This window comes from Aegilops tauschii, chromosome 7, assembly GCF_002575655.3.
Source record: "Aegilops tauschii subsp. strangulata cultivar AL8/78 chromosome 7, Aet v6.0, whole genome shotgun sequence".
Taxonomy (NCBI): Eukaryota; Viridiplantae; Streptophyta; class Magnoliopsida; order Poales; family Poaceae; genus Aegilops; species Aegilops tauschii.
Genome location: NC_053041.3, coordinates 548,000,601 through 548,025,053, shown reverse-complemented (window position 1 = coordinate 548,025,053; position 24,453 = coordinate 548,000,601). Strand labels below are relative to the sequence as shown.

The window sequence follows — 24,453 nt, the reverse complement described above, 5'->3', positions numbered from 1 at the left end:
TCCCCACGACCCTGATCTCCACTGCCGTTCCTCCTTACCCATCCTGATTTACTGTCGTTCTCAACGCCGGCCGCTTTGCCTGCTTCCGGAGCCTACCATCGAGATGGTGTGGACCGCACCGGAGAGCGCTGCCGCCCGGAACTCCTCGGTCATCGCTAATCTAGGCGGCTTCGTCAGCTGAGGAGCGACGACTTGGCCTCTGCCGCTGCACGCCGCCGGCCGGGGCCGCGTTGGCAGCATGGAGGACGAGGTTGGGCCGACTCTAAGGTTGGCGGGGAAGGAGAGGCAGCAACGCTAGCTGCAGAACTCGGGGCCCGGCCGAACCGAGGGTGTCGTCGAGATTCTCGATGGTAATCTCTGACGGAGGATCCAGTGATGGTGAAATCCTACAGAGATGGTCTTACGACAAGCTCCATCCACCAGCGGCTAGACGGCGAGACCAGACTGCGACGGCGTGTCCACCCCGGTGCTAGGCGGAGCAAGGTGGACGCCCTCCTCCCCCCCTCCCCAGGTTCCCCTTCCCTGTTTCATCTGCCGCCTCCCCGTCTCTACTCTCCTTGCACCCCCTCGACGCCTTCTCCTTCTTCTTTTTTCAGCTCTTGAATTGGCGACCATGGGGAAGGAAGGACGGACAACCGCAGCAGGGTGTGGTAGGATTGCATCCTCAATCTCCCCCCTCTCCCTGCGCGCTGCGCCGGTCGCTCTCAGTGGAGGAAGCATCCAATTAGGTGGTGGTGGCTCCGACGGTTTGGGTACAACACGTCTGGTTGCAGAGAGGCAGGTGATTAGAGTAGAAGCCGGCAAGCGGCGTCCGGAGATTGCGCAATGACCAACAAGGTATTTGGTCAATTGACCAAACCGAGTCAAGTCTTCAGTTATTCACCTTTGAGTTGCTATATAATCAAGTCTAGAAGGTTATATGAGCTGCATTGGTATTATATCAGTAGTAAACTAATACATATCTGTTAGCAAGGATAAAAGAAGTAATGTTTGAGATCCAATACTAACACTCATGGCACATTTAACATTTTCAGTGGCTGATGCTTGCACATGGAATGCTCTCTCTGAAGTTGTTCAAGACAAAGGTATGACGATTGCTTCAGAGAGGAATGTTGAGTCGTATGATTTCTCTAAGCTGCCAATTGTTCTCTTTTACACTTCTGTTGGGTCACACCTTTTAAGAATCAATTAGCATAACTTCTTTCCTGGTATGTGGATCGGACTACTTAGTCTTCAGGCTAGAAAAATACTTTTTTTATCACCCGACATGATCTCCTGGTATGTCTAGTGGCTTATCACCGGTTAGCAAGTTCATAACCGTCTCTACGAGATCAGATATTGCTTCCTGTTAAGTAGAATACAATTTTGTTGACCACACACTGTTACGTGTCATAGCCATATGCGACAATTATGTCACACTGTTGACCACACACAATGAGCCTACACTTTTATGTGCTAGCATTGGTGCCTTTTTTCCTCTGAACACGATTTCTGCAGTGCAGAATGACTATTTCAAGTCTTCTCCGAAACAATGGTTAGTGTAAGCTTAGGGCATGTTTGGTTGGGAACCGCATTTTTGCCACAACTAAGTATAAGCGTGTGCCACACTTGTGGCATGACTAACCTGTGGTAGAAATAAGGATGTTTGGTTGGTTGCCACATCTTAGTTGAGTTGTGGCAAATTGAGTGAGGCACCCGTTTTAGATGATTGCCATGTATTCTGCCACATGTGTGGCAAAAAAGTGTGGATGGTGTTTGTTTGATAGCCAAAGCTGATAGAGTCACCCCCCTTGAATGAAGTGGTGAGCTTTCCCTCTTATGCTCATGCATGTCAGACATCATTGATTATTGCCATGAAAAAAATACCCAGGTACAAAATAGAGCAATCAATCTAGCTTATCATAATCCATTAAACATCACATGCAATAGTTCATTACAGTAACCACTTGCACTGGTTCACACCAACCAGTATAGCAACAAAATATCACATGATCGATGCTATTATACATAAGCAACTAACAGTTCTTGCACCTAGGAACTACTTGCAAATCTACATAGTTGGTCATATTAGCAGTACTACACAAGCATCAGGTCGCTCTGCATAGTTCAACAATCTTCAGTAGCAACAAAAGTCAGAACAACACCCAAAAGCATTTTCACCAAGTTCATGCATAACAGCCATTAGCAGCAAAAGGAGGCCAAATAACACCAGAAGCATGTACTACCAGGAATCAATAGTAACTGCATACGATCTTCATGCTTGCAAATGAATTGGTATACCCAGGTCTCCAAAGTTTTGTCACTTCTGTAAGATAGGAAACTGCGCATACCCTCATTGTTTGGGCCTGCAAGACAGAGATATTCACCAATAAGGATCGTATCTTCATTACTAATATTTATCTCATCAATTCTTGACCGCAATGCAGCACTGGGGTCAATAAGTTGTGGCAATTGGGGCGCAGGAGGAGGATTAGCAAGAGTCTGCTGGATTGCTTTCATTATGGTGGTGATATGTTCAATAGCATTGGTGAAACTACTCTTAGGCTGCTTCATCGTCTTAGTGGGTGATTTCACATCTCTAGGTCGCTTCTTACCAGCCTGGTGTTTCTTAGATGAGCCAATTCCACCACTTGCTACCACTTTACTACTTGGAGGGGCTGGTATTGTATCAGAATCATTACCTTCAAGGTCAATACTTTGTGGATAAATGAACATGTCATTCAGCTATTCCGAGTCAGAGTCAGATGGTCCGCTTCCATCATCCAAGCCTGTTTCCGGATCCATGGCAAGGGAACCATCAGCATTCATGCCCGAGAAAAGTTCTTGCATCTCATGAAAGAATTTGATGGGCTTAGAGAGCAAGCGCCTGGCCCTATCCTGCAAGCACGTGCATAATAAATTAGTACCACAAAAATCTATAGGAATGTATTTTTAATTTTTTATATATAAACAAAGAATTAATACTCACACTAAGTTGCTCCTTTCCCGACTCTGAAATTGTTACTTTGCATTTTATTTTGTCAAAACCATTGCCACTCTTATTCATAGCTGTCTCAACTATCGTCCAATTCTCTTTGTAATGTCCGTAGTGACAATCATCTTGGTCAAGTGTACCCCCCCCCCCCCCCCCCCCCCCAATAGCAAACTCTTTGTTTAAAACATCAGCACACTTCATATGGTGTTGCTTCTTGAATACGAAGCCTGCATGCTGTTCTTTTCGGTACTCGATGTACCAATTCACCATGAACTTAGTTTGTTCATCATCCCAGCTCATGGTTCTCTGCCGGGAACCTTCATCACCATACTTTCCCTTTCCCTTTGCCATGGCTAATTCAATGAGAAAAAAGAATGATTTCTTAGGAAGTGATGGGATGTGCTATATTAATCCACACGATAACAAGCAGAACTAACACAGAAATTAGCAGAATTTAAATAATAATAATGAGCTTATATAGGTCACACAAGTAGAAATGAGTGCATGTGGGTACTGGGTAGCAACAAAAACAATGTAATGGAGCCACAACAGCATAGGACATCAATGAGTACAGGTTACAACACATAATAAAGTACTACACACCATTCTCGACGTTGTTGCCCTTGATGTTTTGATTGACATCCGGTTGACCTACTTATCTTGCCACATACGACGTGCTAGCTGGTCCCTTTTAAGTGCCCAGCTCCGACTCATGCCTTATGCCACGGTGCACTCTACTGCTCCTTGGGAGGGCTCTATACCAAGAATCTTCATCATTTCTTTTTTGAGAATCACAGGGGGAAGGGGGGGGGGGGGGGAGCTCCCCCACCTGAATATATTACTCAAAGGGCTGCCGGGGCAGCAAGTACAGAATTACATAGGCACGGTGCAACGTGCAGAGAGGTAGGAACGCCACGAGAAGACGTCCTCCTTGTCTCGTGTTTCCACAAGACGGTGTGACCAAAGGTCTAAGTCAGAAATAAGGTTCCTAAGGGTTATTACAGAACATTGATCAACACTCCTAAACAACATATCATTACGTGCTGTCCATATCTTCCATAGTAGTGCCATGAGGACCAAGGACCATGCTTTTTTGGGGAGGTGATGAGGCAGAGAGGCGTCCCAAAGCTCATTGATGTCGTCGGTTTGTGGCAGTATCCCGATTCGTTGCCATATCCTGTTGGCAAGTGGGCATGTGATGAAGAGGTGCATGGAGTCTTCGGGTAACCTAGCACATCGGGGGCATAAATCAGAGGAGATTATATGCTTATGGGCAAGGTTGACCCTGGTATTGAGGCGGTCCTTGAAGAGTAGCCAGGCGAAGATTTTTAGCTTGCGAGGAGCCTTGGTGCCCCAGATGAGAGGGGCAATGAGATCGTTGTCTGGCCGGGCCATGAGGGCGCCGTACGCGTGCTTGGTGGAGAAGCCATGGCCTCGGTTTAGGAACCTTTGATCTTCCTCCGCCGAGGGCATGAAGTCCTGCAAAATAGCCAAAAGCGAAACAAGCTCTTGTTCTGCCGTAAGAGAGAGACGATTATTGAGGTTAGCTTCGGGACCGAAACGCAAAATATTAGCCACTTTAACCAGCTCTAAGTTGGAGTGTGAGAAGAGGTGGGGAAAGGTGGTAGCTAGGGGTTTTGGGGTCAACCAGGTGTCAAGCCAGAAATATGTATGTGAGCCGTTTTTTGGTAGCACAAATGAGATAGTCTGTAGGGTGGGGATTTGCTGTGCAATTGTGCGGCAAAGAAAGGAGGTTTGAGGAGACGAGGAGACTAGAGCGTTGGGGTGTTGAAGGTCTAGCCATTCTAGCCAAGGTGTCTGTGCAGAGGAGAGAGCTTTGGCTGCAAATTTCATGAGTAGACAATTATTTTGGACATGCAGGTTTTTAAGCCCTAAACCACCGATTTTTTTTTTGGTAAGCAAACATTTTTCCATGCAATAAGGCATTGAGCTCCTGAATAAGCATCGTCCCCTGCCAAAAAAAAGCCCTTCTTAGAGAGTCAATGACTTTGAGGGTTTTCTTGGGAATGCGGAACACCGACATGAAGTAGGTAAGGAGGGAGTCCAGAACCGCGGAGATGAGAATGAGACGGTCGCCCTTGTCAAATAGTTTACCACGCCAGCCCGTCAGTAGGTTGCGAGATCGTTCTATCAACGGAGCGAAGGCATTGGTAGGAGGTTTAGTTGGGGCAAGGGGTAGGCCGAGATAAGTTTGAGGGAAGGGTGCGCGAGAGCAACCCATGGCAAGGGCAAGGGCAGTGGCAGTGGCCATGGTATCATCTATGTGGAGGGTGGCTAGAGTGGTTTTGGAGAAGTTGATGGTGAGGCCCGTAGCTTGCGCGAAATTGTTTAGGGTTACTTTGAGGGCTGCGGCGGCGACAGGGGAGGCGGCTGCAATGATGAGCGTATCATCGGCGTATTGGAGAACGGTGGGAGGCAAGTGGGAGAAGATGGGGTGGTGGGGAGCAGACTTAGAGCTCTGGAAGATGAGCTGTTGAAGCAGGTCGGCAACGATGAGGAAAAGGTAGGGGGAGGCCGGGTCGCCTTGCCGCAAGCCATTCTTGCATTGTATCCAGTTGCCTGGGACCCCATTCAGGAGAATGGCAGCTTTGCCCGTGTGAAGAATGTTTTGCATCCAGGTACGAAAGGTTTGAGAGAAGCCACGAACGGCCAGGATCCTGTCAAGGGCGGGCCAAGCCACGGAGTCGAAAGCTTTTCAGAAGTCGAGCTTAAAAACCATGGTTGGTCTTTTGCGAGAGTGGCAAGAGCTAATGAGGTCGGCTGCAAAAACGTAGTTCTCGCCGATATTCCTGCCGGAGATGAACCCAGTCTGATTGCCATGGACTAACATAGGAATGAGCGGTTTGAGACGAGAAGTGAGGACTTTAGCAACAGCTTTGATTGGGCAGTTCTGCAGAAAGATAGGCCTGAAAGCGTCGGGTGAGGTTGGCGTGTCCTTCTTTGGAAGGAGGACGATGTGAACACGGTTTATGCGTTCTGTATCTGACCCACCTTGGTGAAATTGGGAGAAGAAAGGTAGAACTACGTGTTTGACTAAGGGCCAGTAAGTTCTATAAAAGGACAGGTTGTGGATATATAGCGTTCAGATCAAAAGCCCATGTCGTAGTGGCTGTACCAATGAGGGAGACGAAGAAATCCCTAAGAATCTCCGCTTTGTGGTGGTGAGAGGTGAAATCATTACCATCGCGTGAGGGTAAATATTTTGTTTTTTCTAAGCCGGTGGGAGGCAGACATGTGGAAGAATTTTGTGTTTTCCCTGCCGTGGATGGCTCGTGACACTTTAGCACGCCATCTCCAATAGGTCATTTTCTATTGGATTGTGCATTTGAGGAGAAACAATAATTTTGCGAGTGAGAAGTTCTGGATGGGACAGAGCTCTAGATTCTTCAGCGTGATCTAACGCAGCGATTGTAGATTTGCAACTAGACTCGCGAAGGGGAGCAGGGATACGTGATCATGCCCATTTTTTTAGCCCGGCCCGAGATTTTTTGAGCATGGAGGCAAGAGCAGCGGCAGAGTTGACTGACGATGTGGGCTGAGATGGAGCCCAGATTCTCCTGATAATGTCTCCACATGGCTGGAAGTTGGCCCAGCCAGGCTTGAATTTAAAGAAATTGGACCGAGGAATCGTTGTGGTGACGTGGATGAGGAGGGGGACGTGATCGGACGTAAAACGCGTGAGTGAAGATAATGATGTGTTAGGGAAGGCGTCAGCCCAGCCTAAGTTAAAGGAAGCTCGATCGATCCGTTCTAAGGTGGGCGTATCTCTATTGTTCGACCAGGTGAACTGGCGATCAAGTAGCGGCAACTCTATGAGGGCTAGGTCGTCTAAGGTTTGGTTGAAAGCGTTGGCCTCAGATTGTCGGAAGGCATGATTGTTTTTGTCAGAGGGGAAGCGAAGGAGGTTGAAGTCTCCAGCAATGAGCCATGGGGAATCATCTGGTTGTGCGATAGTTAGGAGCTCGTTTAAGAAAGATTGTTTGAGTGCACGTGAAGAGGGGGCGTAGATATTAGTGATGGCAATGTTGCGGGCGCATGCCGTTGATTGCAAAATCAGGGTGGAGGAGAAGGTGAGGTGTGTGAAAGAGACAACTTGAAAAGAAGTTGTGTTGACTGTAGAAATAGTGCCACCCGCCGTGCCCATGGTGGGTAACGAGAAAACTTGGTCGAGTTGTCGTGGCAAGAAGGATCTTAGTTTGGGGTCGGAGTAAGTATCTAGTTTTGACTCAAGAGGGTAATGTGAGGTTTGATCGCAATCAATTCAGAGAGGACGTCAGAGCACTTGGCATCATCGCCTAAACCACGTACATTCCAGGAGCAAATGGAGAATGCGACATTACTCATTAAAAAGGTTCAAACACCGGTAGGCAGAGCAGAGGTACAACGGGTCTACAGGCGCAAAAGTTACAGAGAGGTACGACAACAGTACTAAAACTAACGACAGCGGGTACAACGACCAAAAGTATAACGACACACTTAGAACATGCGGTGTAACAGAAACGGGCGGGAGCGGCCAGTTGCGCCCTGACGGGCTGTGAATGCGTGGAGTGCTGATCATGGAGCATCGTGCTCACCGGAGGCAGAAGCCTCGGATCCAAGGATGGCGTCAAGATGGCCGTCGTCGGCACCACAGAGCAGCGCAATGGCAGCCAGGTCTTCAGCAGAGGCAGGAGGGGCATCAGCGACGTCAAGGCGGGCATCCTGGATGGCATGATCAATGGCAGTGCCCACGCCCGCGGCAGAGAGGCGAGAGGCGAGCGGCCTTGGTCTTGACGGCCTTGGCGAGCATAGGCAAGTACTTGGCCTCCTTGCCAGCAAGCCGCGCGCTACGGCGCAGCTTGTCCTTGGAGTAGGAGTGGTCACGAGCTGTCTTGCGGCGCTCCTTGCGGATGGTGCACTCATGAGTGTCCAGGTCCTCGAGAGGAAGAGCTGCGTCCATGTTGGCAGTGGTCAGCGCATTGGTAGCAGAGGATACAAGGTTTGATGGATTGAGCATAGGAGAGGTTGGGGGGTTACCATTTGCACATGACGATTCACCGGCAGAGAAAGTGAAGGTAGGGAGGGCGGCAGAGCCATCTGCGAACGGCACGAACATAGTGAAAGCGGACGCGTCGGACGGCATCAGCGGGCCATCAGGCAGAGCAGCAGCCGACAGGCGGGCGGGCGGATCTGGAGGCACAACAGATCCCACCCGGGGAGCCGGGCAGATGACAAGTGGGGACCGCACAGGCAGGGGGTGCATGCACCGTGTCCACGCCATGCAGGAGCAGGGCGTGCATGTCCTCAGAGCCAGGTGAGTCGTCGTCAGAGATGATGAGGGGTTGGCGCACAGTGCCAGGTGGTGGGAAAGGTGAGGACAGAGCGGATTCGCCCGTACCGTCGCCAGGAGAGGCAACAGGCACACGTGAACCGCCGCTGGCATGGCGGGCGTGCCACCGTAGGTGGGGTCCGCGCGCCAACCAGCTCTGACAGCAGAGATGACTGGAGCGAGGTGGTCTGGGGAGAGAGGACATGGGGAGCTACGTTGGGAGAGCGGGGCAGAGTCCCCATCGGAGGAATCGCCACCGAAGGGGTTGGCGCCTTCGCCATGATGCCAGTGGGAAACCTCTACAACTTTTGCTATTTTGATCTCATTGATGGGAGGGAGTTGGATGACAATGCCAGGAGGAGCTGGTTTGCCGGACTGGAGCAGCACAAGGGCGCGGACTGAGGTGTAATCTATGCCATGGAGGCAGAAATCATCGACGACACAGACATCGCCAAGGAAGGCCAGGGCGAAGCGGATGCCATCGCTCTGCCAGAGCTCGTGCGGAAACTCGGAGACCTCGATTTCCGCGAGGTCGGTGAAAACGGCAATGGCACGGTCAACATGCTCTACCGGCTCTATGGTGATCACATTGCCTTCAAAGTCTATGGGGCTACGGCGGACGACATCGTTGCGGGCAGCAGGAGTATGGAAGGTGAGGCAGGCCACCCCACGCCAGGACCTGCCCATAATGAAGGCAGGGTTGCCGCTAGTGTGCTGAATGGCGCGGCGGATGAGGAGGTGGGGTTGGGGTTGGGGTTCTGTAGGTGCGCGAAAGTGAAGCGGCGCGGGTAGTGGACTAGGCAGGGTGGAGCGGCGACGAGCGGCATGTCTCCATAGGGAGGCAGTGGCCCAGCCTCATGGACTGGACGAGGCAGCTCGTCATCAGAGTCTGTTTCAGATACGTGCGAGGTGGCCCTCGTGTGTTGTGAGGCGATGAAAACGTCGGAGAGATGATCCGCAGTTCTTGGGTGTCGAACGGGGATGTGGGCGTGTGATTGGTATCGTGGAGAGGAGTGGTGGGGGTGGGTGGAGGGGCTGAGGTGCGCGGTGGTGAGGGAGGGGGAAGGAGGGCTTCGTTTGCGCGACGGGAACGCCATGGAGGATGAAGGGAGATGGGACGCAGACGGCTGGGAAAGGCTCGGAGAGGATGATACGGACATCCGATCATGAGAGTGCGCGGGCCGCGTGCCGCCGCCGACGAGGAGCTACCAGAGTCCATGCTGCGAGGGCAGAAAGTTGGGTTAGGGCTAGGAGGGAAAGAAAGGCCAGATCCGTTTGTACCTGCAGTCGCGGATGCGGTGGCCGTTCCGCCAACAGCGAGCGCAGCGGATGGGGTCGCGGCAGGCTTCGACGCAGTGGTCTAAGGCGAGGCACCGGAAGCAGCGTCGCCTCCTTTTGGTGGGTGGTGGTGGGTGAGAGTGAAGATGAAAGGGAAGGAGATGCCGATGTGGTAGGGGGGCGGGGCTGCGGGTGGCTGCGGCCGTGGGGGGAGGAGAGGAGAACATCTCTGTATGACCTTGTCGTGGCGCTGTTGGACCGCATGGGCAGCATATCTGCCGTCAGAGCGGCGTGATCTGTTGCGTGTGCCAGTGCGCGAGGCGACTGGGGCTTATGGCGTGGTGATCGAGCGGACGGATTAGGCTGCAGGGAGGTTTTAGGCGCGATGATGATGGCTAGATACCGTTTAGAGGTAGCTTGGGTGAGCTGCAAGGGCGGGTATACGCGTGACGGCTCGGCTTCGTCAGTTCCCGATACAAGATTCTCGCACGGTGAGGTCGCAGGGGCCGCGTGTGGGGGGGCAGGGGGCGGCGCGGCGGAGCCCGGATTAGACGCGGGGGGGGGGGGGGGGGGGGTGGGGGTGGGGCGTCCATATTTGGCACAGACAGAGAGACAAAAGGGGATACCTGGGTTCGCGCGCCGTCCTTGCGCACATGCGCAGCAGCAGTCACCGCGTACGGATCTTTTGCAAGATTTGGTTTGTCTAGGGCCGCCGCACAGCCATCATTATGCATGGGGTGGGCCAGGGGTTCATGCAGGGCTGACCGGTCGTGCTCGCAGCACGTGACCGTGGGGGATGGCTGGTGCGGTGCATGGACAGGCAGGTGCTGCTGATCAAAAGGGCCAAGGATGGATGCAAATCGAGGGGGCTGGGGAGAGTAAGAAAAATTGTTATATAGATGGAGGAATGACTGCAGTGAGCAACGGCCGGTTCTAGTTGGTCAAAGAGGAAAAGACGAAACCCTTCAAAGTCAAGGGACCCATGCTTGAGAATTTGAAATTTGATTGAGCGGGAGATGCCAGACTTAAAAATAAGCTCATGAACCTTGACCGCAAGAAAATCTTGTTTGACCGAAAAACAGTGATTTAGGGCTGACTCGACTAGCATTTCATTAGGCCTAACACTAATTGGCATGAAAGTGATCCAGAATAAATGAGAGTGGTAAGTGTAATGCACGTGAGGGGGGAGCTGGCTAAAACGATTAACATTAAGCATGCGGTAAAAGAAGCTAATACCAGGCCGTTGTCGTCGCACCTTAGGCAGATCGAGAGTTGTTGAGGCTGGTGGGAAGGATGCAGAGACGACCGCCGACGGTGAGGATGACGTGGTGCCATACGACGGAGGCATGGCATCTCCAGGAATCGAGCCTCGGGCACCACCCAAGGGTGGTGGCCAGGGGAAACGGATCAGCATGCCCTTCTTGTGGAAGTCACCCATGGAGGCGATGAGCTTGGCGACTTCTTGCGAGGCGACGGTGAACGAGAAACATGAGTCACCGTCGTCCGTGACGTTGAAGCTGTGGTGGAAGCCGCCGAACAGACGAGCAAGGATGAGGGCCATTGAGGTGGCATTAAGGGCGAACGGGAACTGGATGACGCGCATACATGCGGCATCCGTGTGGCTGGTTGCATGGATCAACGGAGACTGGAGATTGGAGTTGTGACCATGCGACGCCTTCAAAGTGAAGACCCAGGTCATCTGGAATTTGAAGCAGGTGTGCAAGCGACATGCAAGACACAGCGGCCTGGGGTGGTGGTGGAAGCGGGGGCAGGGTTCTAGTGAAGAAGAAGGCGAAGTTGTGGTGGCGGACCCTGGTTTGGGCGAGGATGATCTCTGCGACACGCGATGAGGCAACATGGAGGCGGAAAACAAGAGGAGAGCACATGGCCACGAAGAATTCAGCAGCACTGCCGCCAAGAACAGCTTGAAGCAGAGCAGCGACGACAATGGCGTCGAGGTGGCGGTTGGAGAAGTCGAAGACGATGTAGAGGGGTGATGCGAGGTGGAGTTCTGGGGTGGTGATGTCAAGGCGGTGGTAGTAACTGCAGTCGTCCTCAAACTCCAGGCCCATGGCGTTGCCGCACCCCAGGAAGCAGCGGAGAGCTACCTGGCCGGCTTTGACATAGGGCAGGTCAAAGAAAGGCGATGGAGGAGGCGCAACAGAGGGGAGGAGTGCGTCCAGAGGATTGGTGGCGAGGGCGAGGTCAGGTTGAGGGCCATCCGGGGGGTTTGTGGTGACTGGAGCGTGGCTGGAGGCCGGAGGTGGAGGTGGAGGAGGGGGAGGAGGAGGTGGGAGAGCGAGAGCGAGAGCCATCAACACCGTGGTGGTCCTGCGAAAAACATTTGGAGTGGATATCACCATTCTCTAGGACATACTCGTCAATACCTTTCTCTAGGATCCAATTGTGAAGTGCACAACATGCAACCACAACCTTCACTTGCGTTTTCAAAGGGAAATATGGCTGACTTGAAAGGATATTGAAACGATTCTTCAAGGCCCCATATGCTCGTTCAACTGTTGTACCACATGAGGAGTGGCGGTGATTAAATAATTCCTTATAATCTGATGGATTTGTATCCCCTCTGTATTCTTTTAGGTGATAACGAACACCACGGTACAGCGGTAGTATTCCAGGTCTACTTGCATATCCAGCACCAGGTAAGAAGAATTTTCCTACAATAGAAAATGCCTCCTAAAGTTAGATATGAACTAATTTGATGTTTGATAACTTCACAATAGCTGCTAGGTGAAATCCTACCTTCTGGTATTTTTAATCTAGTGGGACGACTTAAAGCATCTTGAAGCACTAGAGAGTCATGGGCAGATCCCTCCCACCCAGCAAGCACATAGATGAATCGCAAGTCAAAATCAACAGCTGCTAGGACATTTTGAGGTGGGATGGACTTAAAGCCCCTAAATCTGTCTTGCATATGTAAAGGCACAAATGCCGGCATATGTGTACCATCCAAGGCCCCTACGCATCCCTAGGAAAAGGCATGATGTTCAACTAGTTGAGTATGTAGCTCACGTGTGCTTTAAAAAATTAGTGCAGTGATATATTTTATTTTTACCTTGAAGCAAGGATGAAACCTGCCTGGGTTACTTGTGATCTTTTCATGCATTTCAGTGCTTCTCATGTATATCGATTCTTTGGAAAGCTTGACGAGTGCATCTAAAACAGCATGGAAATACCTACTAACCGTCTCATTAGATCAGAAAACCCTGAAACCTATAGACCTGTTTGCCCACTCTTGTCCCACTGTAGGCATAAACATTGCAACTTGTTCTTCCACTGTGACAACAACTACAAATGGCTACTGCTCTAATAAATCCAGATCAAATGAGCAACTAATCATGAAGTAAGATAGAGAAATCAAATAGATAAAAAGGTGAAAGACCAGTGGCATGAGTGGCCATGAGTATTACAAGGATTACATGGAGAAGTGTCATAGATAAAGGAAGATTGATGGAAACACAATACCTTGAATAGAGAGGTGGAGTAGAAGCTGCAATACGTGGGGTTGATTCCAGGCCAGAGCCCACACAGCGTGCACCTCCGCAACTATCACAAACCAGTGATGGTGCTCAAGAACTTGGATCTGGAAGGGGATTTCGAGTGGAATGAGTAGGGGCTTGGCAAATAAATAGAGGGGAATCTGGAGAGGTTTAGTAGGTAAAAATATTTTTCAAGGAGAGGGGATTTCAGATTTGGAGAAGAGAGCGATCTGGGGAGAGGAGGATCTGTGAGGAGAGATGCGTGAGAAGAGGAAAGTGCCATGGGAGAACGGGAGGAGGGGAAAAGACAACAGTTCGCGCGTTTTTTAGTCGAGAGCGGTGAGATGCTCCTGTTCGCACCCAAAAAAATCGTACGGGTGGCAGAGGAAACCCAACTTTTCCCTCCACCTGCAGCGTGCCGAAGATTTGGCGGACGAATCCGGCGCCACAAGTCGGGCGAAGAAAAGTGCAGCGAGATTCTGTGGCAACCCAACCTAAGGCAGAGAAACAAACGCTAGCCTAAGTGAGCACCTACCGTGAGGCATGGCTCCCAACCAAACATGCCCTTTGTTTGAGCTATACCTGATACTGTATCTGAGCATATAATCTCATGCGTTGATGTGGTTAATGCACCCCTTATTGTCTGGTAGGTACTGCCTAGAACATCTTATTTTGAATATCGTATTTTGTGGTATATAATATGATAGAGCGTTAGTTGGGCTTTTGTGGTACTCACTGATAGGCTTTCAGTTTAGGAGTTATTGTGGCATCTTGATCCGTGAGAGTATGTTCATGTTGAAGAAACTATAAGAATAAATAAGGAGGGAAGAGAAAAATATTTGTTATCTGGCTTGCTTGCCTAATGAAGCTCATGTGGACCATTTATAGTTTGTATTATTAGAGTTTGGTTGTAGTATTCATACAAAGAAATATGAGCGCCACGTTGAAATATGGTTCTCGCGGTAAAAAGTGATCCTTGAAATTGCAAGTATCATGATAATGGTGTAATGTCTGCAAATCAGATTCTGTAGCCAGAATAATATATGTGCTACCTTCAGCTATATATGTACATCAATTGTTTAACTATTGTTCTTTGGATTGTTTCAGTGAACTGCTAAACAGTGGGTGTAACTAGGTTGACATTGATTAAGAAGTGCTAAACAGTGGACGAAGCTAGGTTGACATTGTACTCACCCCGTAAAGAAATATAAGAGCGTTTAGATCACTACTTTAGTTTCTTAGTGATCTAAACGTTCTTATATTTTTTTACAGAGGGAGTACATAGTTTGTAGGTTGTTTGATCTACTATATCAGGCGGCACCTGGATTCTCATGGCTCTCCCGACAATGGTCAGTGTACATTTTACCTAGAGCTATGGTGATCAATACTGAAAAGCTTTCCTGCAGATTATTAACTGCTATAAATCATGCACAGTCCTCCCTAAAAGGAAAATCAGACACAAAATTGTATTTACTTCTCCAAGCATATATTTTACTGGAGCACATCTTTGTAAGACCAATATACCATATTATTTTATTGTTATTCACTTGTTCATTTTCACATTTGAGATGTAAACATTGATACCACATCATGCATGCTTCAGGCAATTATTTCTTTTCTTGCATTCTTCTGTGGAAATAACTAAATCCATATAGGTTGAACTGTTACTTTCTACTCCCTCCGTCCCATAATGTAAGACGTTTTTTAACACTAGTGTAGTGTCAAAAAACGTCTTACATTATGGGACGGAGGGAGTAATTCGCAAACCAGTATGGTAGCAATCATATGGGTTAATATTGCTAAACTAATTGTTTAGCTAGGTATTTATTTACTTTGTTCGATTCCTGCCTTTTATCATTACCACTTCATATTTTATTGGTGAAATAGCATAAAAGAGGATGGTATGTTTTTGTTTTTCCCATTGTCATCACAAAAGGAGCATATGAACAGCAATATATTTCGTTCAAGAAACTTTTTCAGCTTTAAGAGATAAGCACTATCATTTTAAATTCGGGCATGTTACTTACGTGATTGTTGAGTTACTTACTGTAGTTGATAGTATAGATGTACTTTCTGATGAGACGGTTGGTAAAATAGTAGTAGTAAATAATATAGATTCAGCTGTATTTACTTTGCCCTGCTCTCCCTGAAGTTATTAAGTGATTCATCTGTTCTTTGCTTCACATGTTATACCACTGTCCTCGATGGAGGCAATTGGGATCTAGCAAATTTGAATTTCCATCTTACATTCAGAGACATCTCAATTGCTTCAGTATGCCATTCTCTTCTCCTCTTTGACGATACACAGAACAAACTTTCTTTAACGTTTACTGCAGCATTTGGAAGTATTTTGCGCATCACGGTGTGTTGGAGAGAGTGAGGCCACTTCATAAAATGACCAGTTGCAGTGCCTTCAAACTTACCTAATTCCTGGTAAATACTGAACATATTTTCTCTTCTTTCTTTCGTCAAACGGAGCTGCATAGAAAGCTCTATTTATTAATTGTTGTATACTTAATTGTTGTATATGTCGTATTTGATTCTTGGGAAGGCAAGACATACCTTATCATTCATAACTTCTCATGGAGCATGTTGTAAGAATTAATTCGGTCTTTTTCTATCTATCGCAAAAGAAACAAATATATGCAGTGCCAGCCTTGATCCTTTGATAATAGTGAACTATGTGCATCCTCGGTGCCCATTGTTTTCTAGGACAGTAATAGAAGATGAGTCCTCGTTAAATTGCCTTGTCCTGCCTGTTTTAGTAGAAGAGCATACTGTAGATGCTGATATAGTGGTGAAAGAAATGTACATTTGCTTGAATATTCATCATCGTCACATATGCATGCAATCACCAGGCAGAAATCAAAACCAAAAGGCAGCAATCAGGTACATCAAACAGAGAAATAGTGAGACCGCGCGGCGGCATGGCTCAATGATGCATGGATGCGTCGAGCTTCTGGCCGATCACGCAATGAAGATTCATCTTCATTGCAAGAAACTATAAACAGTTTGTTGGAAGAAAATAGAAGCACAACATTTTTCAGACCTTTTTAGTGGGTAGTACCATCATAAGTTAGTATCATGTGCGTATATGATACGTATTAATGCATGATGTAGTCTTTACAGGATTATAGCGCATAATATCATAGATTGATATATTATATGGTCTCCCTTACAATTTTAGATGATTCATTTGAGTACCTCATTTATATGATACAATATCATTGCTTTAATACCGGTGTCATCTTTGTCTTTACTACTCCCTCCGTCCCATAATATAAGAGCTATGATACTAGTTTGGGTCTAGTGTGACCGCAAGCCTACGGGTCACTCATGGCATGTTCCCGTGGATTGGTGGTATCCCGTTTGTGTCCCACCTGGTATCGGGACCCACATGCTAGTTGCTTGGGGTTGGCTCCGTCTCGCGTGTAACTCGACGGCAAGATTCCGCGTTACGCTATTATGGCCATGCTACCACAGTTGTCGGCGTACGTAAACAGTCACGGAGATGAGGGCCCGCCGGTACGCCGTGTCCACATGTCAGTGTTACTTATTTCGCTAGGTGAGGTGACACGGAGACGCGCACCGCGCCGTGCCCACCTTTGCTTGTCGGAATTGTTGACCTTTAGCGGGCCCGGACGCGCAAAGCTACAATACAAATTCGTTCGGATCCTATTACGGTGGCTCGAGATCTGCAAGACGCAAACCGTACGCGTATTTTATAGCTGGAAAGAAATAAATCCTCCACCGCTCAACGAGGCTCTCCCCTCCCTGTCGTTGCCCCTCGACTCATCCTCTCATCGTGATCTCGTTCCCGTTCCCGTTCCCGGCGAGGAGAGAAAGGCATGGCGAAGAAGCCATCAGGAGATGCTCGTCGGGCGCTGCACCGGCCGTTTGTGCGCATCGCACGGCCGGTCAACCACGTCGTCGTAGATCGCGCGGTCTACCCGGCCAGGGGCGGCTGCTGATCGGGCGGATCCGCGGCCAGGCTCGACGGGGAGCACAGCACGGGCACGATGCAAGGTTTCCGTCTGTGTTCCCGTTCTTGTCTCCGTTTCTCAAGTTTTATTTATTGCTCGCTTGTTTTTTACCGAGGATTATTGGTCACTTTTGTCGACGCTGCCTGCGTTGCTATCATCCGCGCTTCTTCGCGTGAGTTACCGACTTTGAGTATCCATCCATGAATCAAATCAAACAACTACTCATTATTTTATTTATACCGTGGCGTCAATTTATTTTATCTGTTTGTATTAATGATTACCCAAAGCAACCTCCTGAATCCCTTTTTTTCAAGTTTTTTTCTAACAAAAGTGTTGGATCTTTAGCTTCTCTTGTTCATAGGCTTGTAACAACACTGGAAGAGGTGTCCTGGATGGATTAGGAAACCACATGAACTGATGCGAAAAAAAGAGGAGACCACATGAACTGATGCGAAAAAAAGAGGAGACCACATGAACTGATGCGAAAAAAAGAGGAAACCACATTAGTTTTTGTTAACGAGCAAACAATTTGTGCCAAGAGGTTTGAGTGGACGTCAAGTGTTGTTCAAAACAGTGCGGACCAATCCTTGGTGGCTGTTTGGGTAAAGGGAATTAACGCCTAGGTTTACCAAAAACATGTTTTAGTAGGATTTTTAAAAGGAACTAGTTTTACTAATAGTTTTGGTTAGGAACAAGTAGTACGCACAAAAACCTTGTGTTGGATGGTTAAACATGTTTAAGCATGATGGACTGGACCCGCGTAAGAGATGATCCCGTCGTACTCCCTAAGTGCGGCCATCATTTGGTCGCACACGGAGATAGACAAACGAAGAAGATCGGAGATGGGGTTGGGCACAACCGAACGAGGCATATGGAAATTTTTCCTGAAGGAATAACTTTCATTTGTACTACATTAGATAGGGAATCTAGCATACACTGCAACCTCTTAAAAAAACCTTTATTCTTCATATGACTCAAATCCTACCGCATTCCAAAAGGCATCACATTTTTACAGTTTTGCTAAAGCACATCTAGATATGCTCTACGAATTGCACATCTAAGTCCTATGTCATTCATTTTACGCTAAGATTCGTGCAAGCATTTTCTTTCGTCCTTTTTTTCTTTTTCTTTCTAGTTTGATTGAGTCACTTAGATGTGCAATAACTAGGGCACATCTAGATGTGCCCTAGACAAACCCGACATTTTAATATGTGTTTTTTAGTTCCTACTTTTTTACAATCCTACGAATCAACCAAGCACTTCAATTTTTCTAAGGATTTGAATCCCAACAATTCCTCCATAAATATTCCAACGGACCCGAATCCTTAAAGGTCCTACGCAAAATATGCGAATAAAAGGAAGTCTAAAAATATAGATATGGGGTAGAGTGGCGACGTCCAGAACCCATGGGCTTATGAACCCGCTTTTTAAAAATGCATTTAAAACGTGTTTTAAAATGTCAAAAAATTCATGTATACATCTTTGCATTATGTGTGCGTGGCACAAAGATTTATGAAAAATATCTCTTTTTATTTTGCATCCGCGATAAAAACAAATTTCAATGCTTTTAAATAGCGTTCGACGACATTATTATTATTATTATTGTCTTTTTTGCACAGGCCAAAGAACAAGTCGTTTTTCGGCGAAACTTTCTGCGCACATAGAATGTGAAGATGTATGCATGAAACTCTTTTCAGAATTTTTTGGCAGTTTGAAAAAAGTTTTCCAAAGTGGCTTCATATGCCCATGTATTCATCCGTGTACTTTCACCTTGGGCAGCCACTGAAACTCCAGCGATACATACATTTCGGCCCATTACAACCCGTTCCATTAGATCACACGCCCCCCCTCAATCGGACGGGCAGGGATGGCGAGCGATTAGGTTAATTCCCGTATAAATTGCCCACCCCGCATTATCCCATCTCCTCCTCCCCTCCCCTCTCTCCGTCGACAGCCGCCACCGCGCTCCACTTTCCCCCTTGCGCTGCGCTCTTCTCGCGTGTGAAGTCCAGGACCAGGACAACGGTGAGTCGCGATCCCCTTTCTCTGAGGTCGATGGCTAGTCTCAGCGTTTGAATCGGCGTGGAATAGCTAGATCTGGGTTAGTTCTGCCATTAGATTTGATGGGGTCGACGAGTCCCATGTGATTAGCGTCCGGGGTTCTGATTGAGTTCCTGATTCGCGTTTGCATCTAGGTTGAGTTCCTTCCGAATACCATTTGTAAACGCAGCATTGCTCTGTGATTCGCGTCCGGATCCAGTCTCTATTGATCATAGGTGATTAGCCTTTGAATTTAATTTAGTTGCCATGATTGCTTCCTTTGCTAGAGGTGGTTGTTCGGTATCAAATGGCTTTTTGGTTCTGTTACATAGGACGGAGTAGAATATTTTTAGTATGTTGATTTCTGCAATGTAAGCAAGTAAGCCCACACATCAAAATCGTACAAAGAAATTTTACAACGATGCCAGACCACCATGATAGAGCAGGGTTCATGCGTCTGTCTGCTAGGGTTTGGATGTGTTCATATGGACGAGTTTCCATGTGATAAGTTTAGATCTAAGTCATGTGTCTCTTTTTAGTACTGGTTCATGCAGTGACTAACTTGTCCATTAAATCTGTTTTAGGAATGGCTTCAAACAAACACAAGGGGCAATAAAGAAAGGGCTACGGCCAGGGGTTCTGATGGTAAGATCATTTTCTCTACTGATCCCCTGCATATCATATATGCAATCATGACTGCAGTTGGCACCGAAACCATCATGTATTTCAATAGTTTGAGGCTGATATTCAAACGGTTTTACAGCTCAGCGCTGAAAAATAAACCTCTGCTAGATTTTAGGTTGCGCTGAAAAATAAAGGCTTGGGTAAATTACTGTAGTTCTGTACTAGCACAACAGGATCGCATAGCAGTATAGGAAAAACCATGTTTCAGCGCTTGCATAAATAGTGCATTAGTGTTATCTTATTGTTCCTAGCTTGAGTATCCGATAGTTTAAGAAGACTATCTAATCTGAAGCCAACTGCAGAACCTGTTCAATACATCACCTTATCAGAAAATGCTATTAAACAAAAGACATCCCATGCAAGTTTTCTATAATGATTTGGTACCTTGAGCTGTTCCTTGATTCAATGCATTCCCTAATGTTAGAATGGTCTGCATTATCTGCTGTAACTCCAGTGACTCTTTTCACCTGCCCAAAATGAAACAAACCAGTCAATGTGAGGAAGACAACGGACCTGTGTTGAGAATGCAATTCTGAAAGCAAAAACTCTTAGTTTGGACTCGACGCGAGGAACTTTCATTAGCTCCAGGAAAAACTACAGCAAAGTTTAAATCCTCCATCAGTATATTCAAAGTGGTGCACCATATGTAACCAAAATATTAAACCAACCTGTTAACATTTTCCAAGCATTTCTTTATTGCCGTTGTAGTTCAGAGCTCATAGATGAAAAGGATAGCGATTTAGGACAAAACAACATCTTATGTTTGTCGATCATTGATGATGTGTTGTGCATTTTGTGTGCAGCTGATCTGTATGGAGGGGTGAACGCACTTGCTGGAGACGATTTGGAGAGCCAGTGTAATATATCTAGTGCTACATTCTTCTGTTTGAGTCTGTTCTTAATAATGAATAATCTGTTTGTTGATTTCTATTGCTTTATTTTCAGTAAGCTCCAATGTTAGCAAACTTATAAAAGCATATCAGAATTATGTTGCAATCTTATGGCTTGTTTGTTTACACAGTTTACTCAAAGGAGACGATTTGGAGAGCCAGTGTGAAGAAGGGTCCGAACAAGCTTCGCCCACACAAAGATGCCATTGCCAGGGCTGATGTCATTAAGAGTGGAAGCTATGGTGGCATGACAATTGTCCACCCATCACCAGGTATACTCTCATATTCACTTCTCTTCAGCTTTTTCATGGCATGAAATGCAAGGGCAGGCTCTTCTAAATACTGTGTGATTCCTGAATTATTTTCAGCTGTCACTAAAGATGTAGCACAGAAGTAGATCAGGAAGACCTCGGGGCCACTATGCACAATATTTTTATCAGGTTTGCTAGCCTACTGGTTTGATCAGTTTACATTCCTGCAGTTAATATTTCATTAGCCTGACAGTCTTAAGTAATTTGTCAGGTATTGTTTCCAATGACATCTGAAGTTATTTGCTCCGGGGTTTCATCATCACGCCTGTTTGCACAGTTACCTAGTACCCCAGTTTTTGCACTAAATGTATGGTCTTCTGTGACCTGACTATGAAAGTGAAGTTTTTGTAATAGAACTATAATGATTCGTACGTATGGTCATCTATGACCTGACTATTGCTATATATGTGCTATGTATGACTACTGCTGAAAGTAATAATGTCTTTTACCATGGTGTTGTGCTGTTCATGTCGAATCTTTGATTGTGAGTTCTTGGATTTTGTATTGATATGATGGATTTTTTGAGAATCCAGTTGGTGGACAAAAATTGTCTAGCCAATGTTTTGCTAACCCTAATACTTGGCAATTTTGGATCAAACCAACTAACCCTTTTTTAAGATATGTGCCGTGTACTCTGCCACATCTGTTGAAGATATGCCCCTTCTGCCGATTATGTTGTTGAAGAAAAACCCGTTCTTTCGCAGCTGACTGAAAATACAATTTTTGACACAAGTTCCATTTCAAGGGAGGACGACGTACCATGATACTTTTCGATACCTAAGTTTTGTGAAGCCCTACTTTTCGAGACCAAAGTTTTGTGAAGCCCTGCTTTGGTCTCTGGTTTGATGGTTGTACGTGCTAAAAATCCGGTACATTCTCCCATCCTGAAATGATGGGTTCAGTTAAGCAAACAAATTGAGCACGCACAACTTCAATTCAATTTCATTCCAGTAAAAAATCAGTTCTTCGAGTGCAAAACAAACAAAAAATAGAGCGCAACACGACTCAAGCACCAAAAGCACACACAACAGCATTTCCGGTTTAAATCAGCTCATGGCATGGTAAAACAAATAGGAGCAGGGCCCAACTAGCGGCGCAGCGCCTGCTTCCTTTCCAGAGCCGGTGGCCATATGAGATGCACCGCTTCGCGTCCTCATGACAAGACCGCCGCGGCAGCTTTGCTCGCCGTAGCCTCCCCGGTGACCCAGCTCACCTCGTCGTCGATGGGGGCGTTGAGGTGCGTGTCGTCGATGGGGACGTTGAGGTGTGTGTCGAGCGAGGAGGCCGCCATCTCCTCCCGGACGACCTCTCCCCCGCACCGCCTGATGGAGACGAGGATAAGAGAGCGGGGAGGGGGAATCTACGGAGCAAGTGAGTGAGAGGGTACTTCAGCGCCCTCGTTCGCGTGGTTCTCGTTCAGAGCGAACGACTGCTCGATGCTGATGTGGCAGGAGACATGCGCCAAGATTCGTGCCACCAAATTCAAAGGTTCCCACATAGTCCGCTGGAAAATCGTTCCTGACGAACGTCAACCAGTTATCATTTCCATTTGTTAAATTCCTCCCCCGGAGCTCGGAGACCGGTGCGCCTCGCGGCCATGCCCAACCTGCTGCCGCCGCCGCGCGCCGCCCAGCGGCTCCTCGCCCCGACCGTCCCGCACCTCGCCCGCCTCCTCCTCACGCACGCGCCGGCGATCCCGCCGCTCCTCACCGCCATCCTGCCCTCCTCGCCTTCCCTCCTCACGCCGCTCCTCTCCCACCTCCTGCTCTCCCACTCCCCGCCCCTCCCGGCGCTCTCCCTGTTCCGCCGCTTGCTCGAGCTCCCCCACTTCCCAGTCCCGGAGAGCTCCCTCCCCGTCCTCCTCCGCCTGCTCGCGCGCTCCCGCCGCTACGCGCACCACTCCTTCCAGCTGCTCGAGTCGCTCCCGTCCACCCACCCCCACCTCCTCTCCGTGCCCGCCCTCTCCGTCGTCCTCTCCACCGCGCTCTGCGCCTCCGCCCCCGGCGCGTCCTTCGCGGCCGCCGTCAGCCGCTTCGAGTCCGCCGCTGCCGTCTGGGCGCGCGCGGGGCGCTCGTTCGGCGCCGCCGAGCTGAACGCGCTGCTCCGCGTCTTCTGCGCCCGCGGACGCGTCGCCGAGGCGCGCGCGCTGTTCCACCGGTACTGCGACGCGTACCCGCCCGACACCCGCACCTTCAACACGCTGCTGCTCGGGTTCAAGGAGGCCGGCCACGCGCAGGCGCTCGACCTCTTCTACCATGACGCCGTGCTGCGCGGCTTCGTCCCGGACGCCGTGTCCTACTGCGTGAGGATGGACGCCTACTGCAAGAAAGGCAGGTTTCTGGATGCCCTCCAGCTGCTCGACGAAATGCGCAAGAGGGAGAACTGCAAGCCGACGCTGCAGGTTTTCACCACGCTGATATACGGGGCCGGGATCGTGAGGGACGCGGCCCGTGCACGCCTCCTGTTCGACGAAATGGAGCAGTGCGGCGTGACTCCGGACCGTGGAGCTCACAATGCGCTCATGGGGGCCTATGTGAGGGCAAGGGATTTGCAGTCCGGGATGGCGCTCATGAGCGAGATGGAGCAGAAAGGTTTTGGTCTGGACGATGTCACCTACAACACGATGCTGTGTGGGTTCCAGAGGGCTGGTGATTTGGAGGGGATCTGGAAGATATACAGCAAGATGATTGGCTCAGGGTTCATGCCAAGAACCAGGACGACAATGCTGCTCATGAAGGTCTTTTGCGAGAATGGGCGACCGGATCTTGGCCTGGAGTTGTGGGATTATCTGATCGGGAAAGGATGTGTACCACATAGGCATGCGTTGGATGTTCTGGTTACTGGTTTATGCTGCAGAGATGTGGTTGGTGAAGCATATAGGTGCTTCCGGGAGCTGGTTGAGATGGGAATGGCACCTACGGAGCGTGCATTCAGGGTTTTGGAAGGGTTCTTGAAGAAGAAGCGGGAGTTTGGGAAGATTGACGAGATTAGGCAAATGATGAAGGCAACCCAGTTGGAGGAGCATCAAGCTGAAGAAGAAGCTGCGTGAAGCTATCAACCCTCTTGTGGTCCCTTTTGAAAAGAAACATATTTTATTTCTTGGACAATGTAAAATTTCCAAGCCTGCGTGGTTTAAGCAAAGGTCTCTGTTTATACCCTCTGATGTCGAGGGTGAACTGTTGGCTGTTGCAAAGAACAAACTTGCTTTTACTGGGGCAAACAGGGAATAAAGAGATAGGCTTGCAATGACCTAACTCGCTTTGACTGGGACAAACAGGGAATAAAGAGATGGCCCCAAGCCGCCAATTCGAGAGAAATATATGTAGATTGGAGAATCTTTGAGTTGATAAAGAGTTTGAGACACCGAGAAGGAATTTTTGTGGAGCCAGGTGCCACTAGAGAAACTGAAGATTCCAGGTCTGCAGAAAATGTTTGCATAGCCTTTGCCAAGGGAATGAATGCACTGG

General features: G+C 48.3%; 1 protein-coding gene, 1 long non-coding RNA gene and 1 pseudogene across 4 annotated transcripts; 2 read left to right on the top strand and 1 right to left on the bottom strand.

The window, feature by feature from the left end:
* Window positions 1-33: 33 nt before the first annotated feature.
* On the top strand, window positions 34-16,040 carry LOC109737817 (uncharacterized). Of its 3 annotated transcripts, none has more exons than XR_012189656.1 (6): window positions 34-511; window positions 597-837; window positions 1,035-1,085; window positions 14,351-14,427; window positions 15,415-15,511; window positions 15,937-16,040. It is a non-coding gene; the product is annotated as an uncharacterized lncRNA (long non-coding RNA). The 3 variants fall into 3 exon arrangements; XR_012189655.1 differs by having other exon boundaries at window positions 14,351-14,587; XR_012189657.1 differs by lacking the exons at window positions 15,415-15,511; window positions 15,937-16,040 and adding an exon at window positions 14,186-14,255 and having other exon boundaries at window positions 14,351-14,587.
* Window positions 10,178-13,567, bottom strand: LOC120968129 (uncharacterized; annotated as a pseudogene).
* Window positions 16,041-22,583: 6,543 nt separating the features above from the next.
* Window positions 22,584-24,035, top strand: LOC109737824 (pentatricopeptide repeat-containing protein At3g61360). Its single transcript, XM_020296946.1, has one exon. It carries the CDS (start codon window positions 22,584-22,586, stop codon window positions 24,033-24,035), a length of 1,452 nt encoding a protein of 483 aa, XP_020152535.1.
* The last annotated feature ends 418 nt before the right edge of the window (window positions 24,036-24,453 follow it).

What these genes read in the sequence shown, in the direction of transcription:
- LOC109737824 (XM_020296946.1), top strand. Translation starts at nt 22,584, where the DNA reads ATGCCCAACCTGCTGCCGCCGCCGCGCGCCGCCCAGCGGCTCCTCGCC.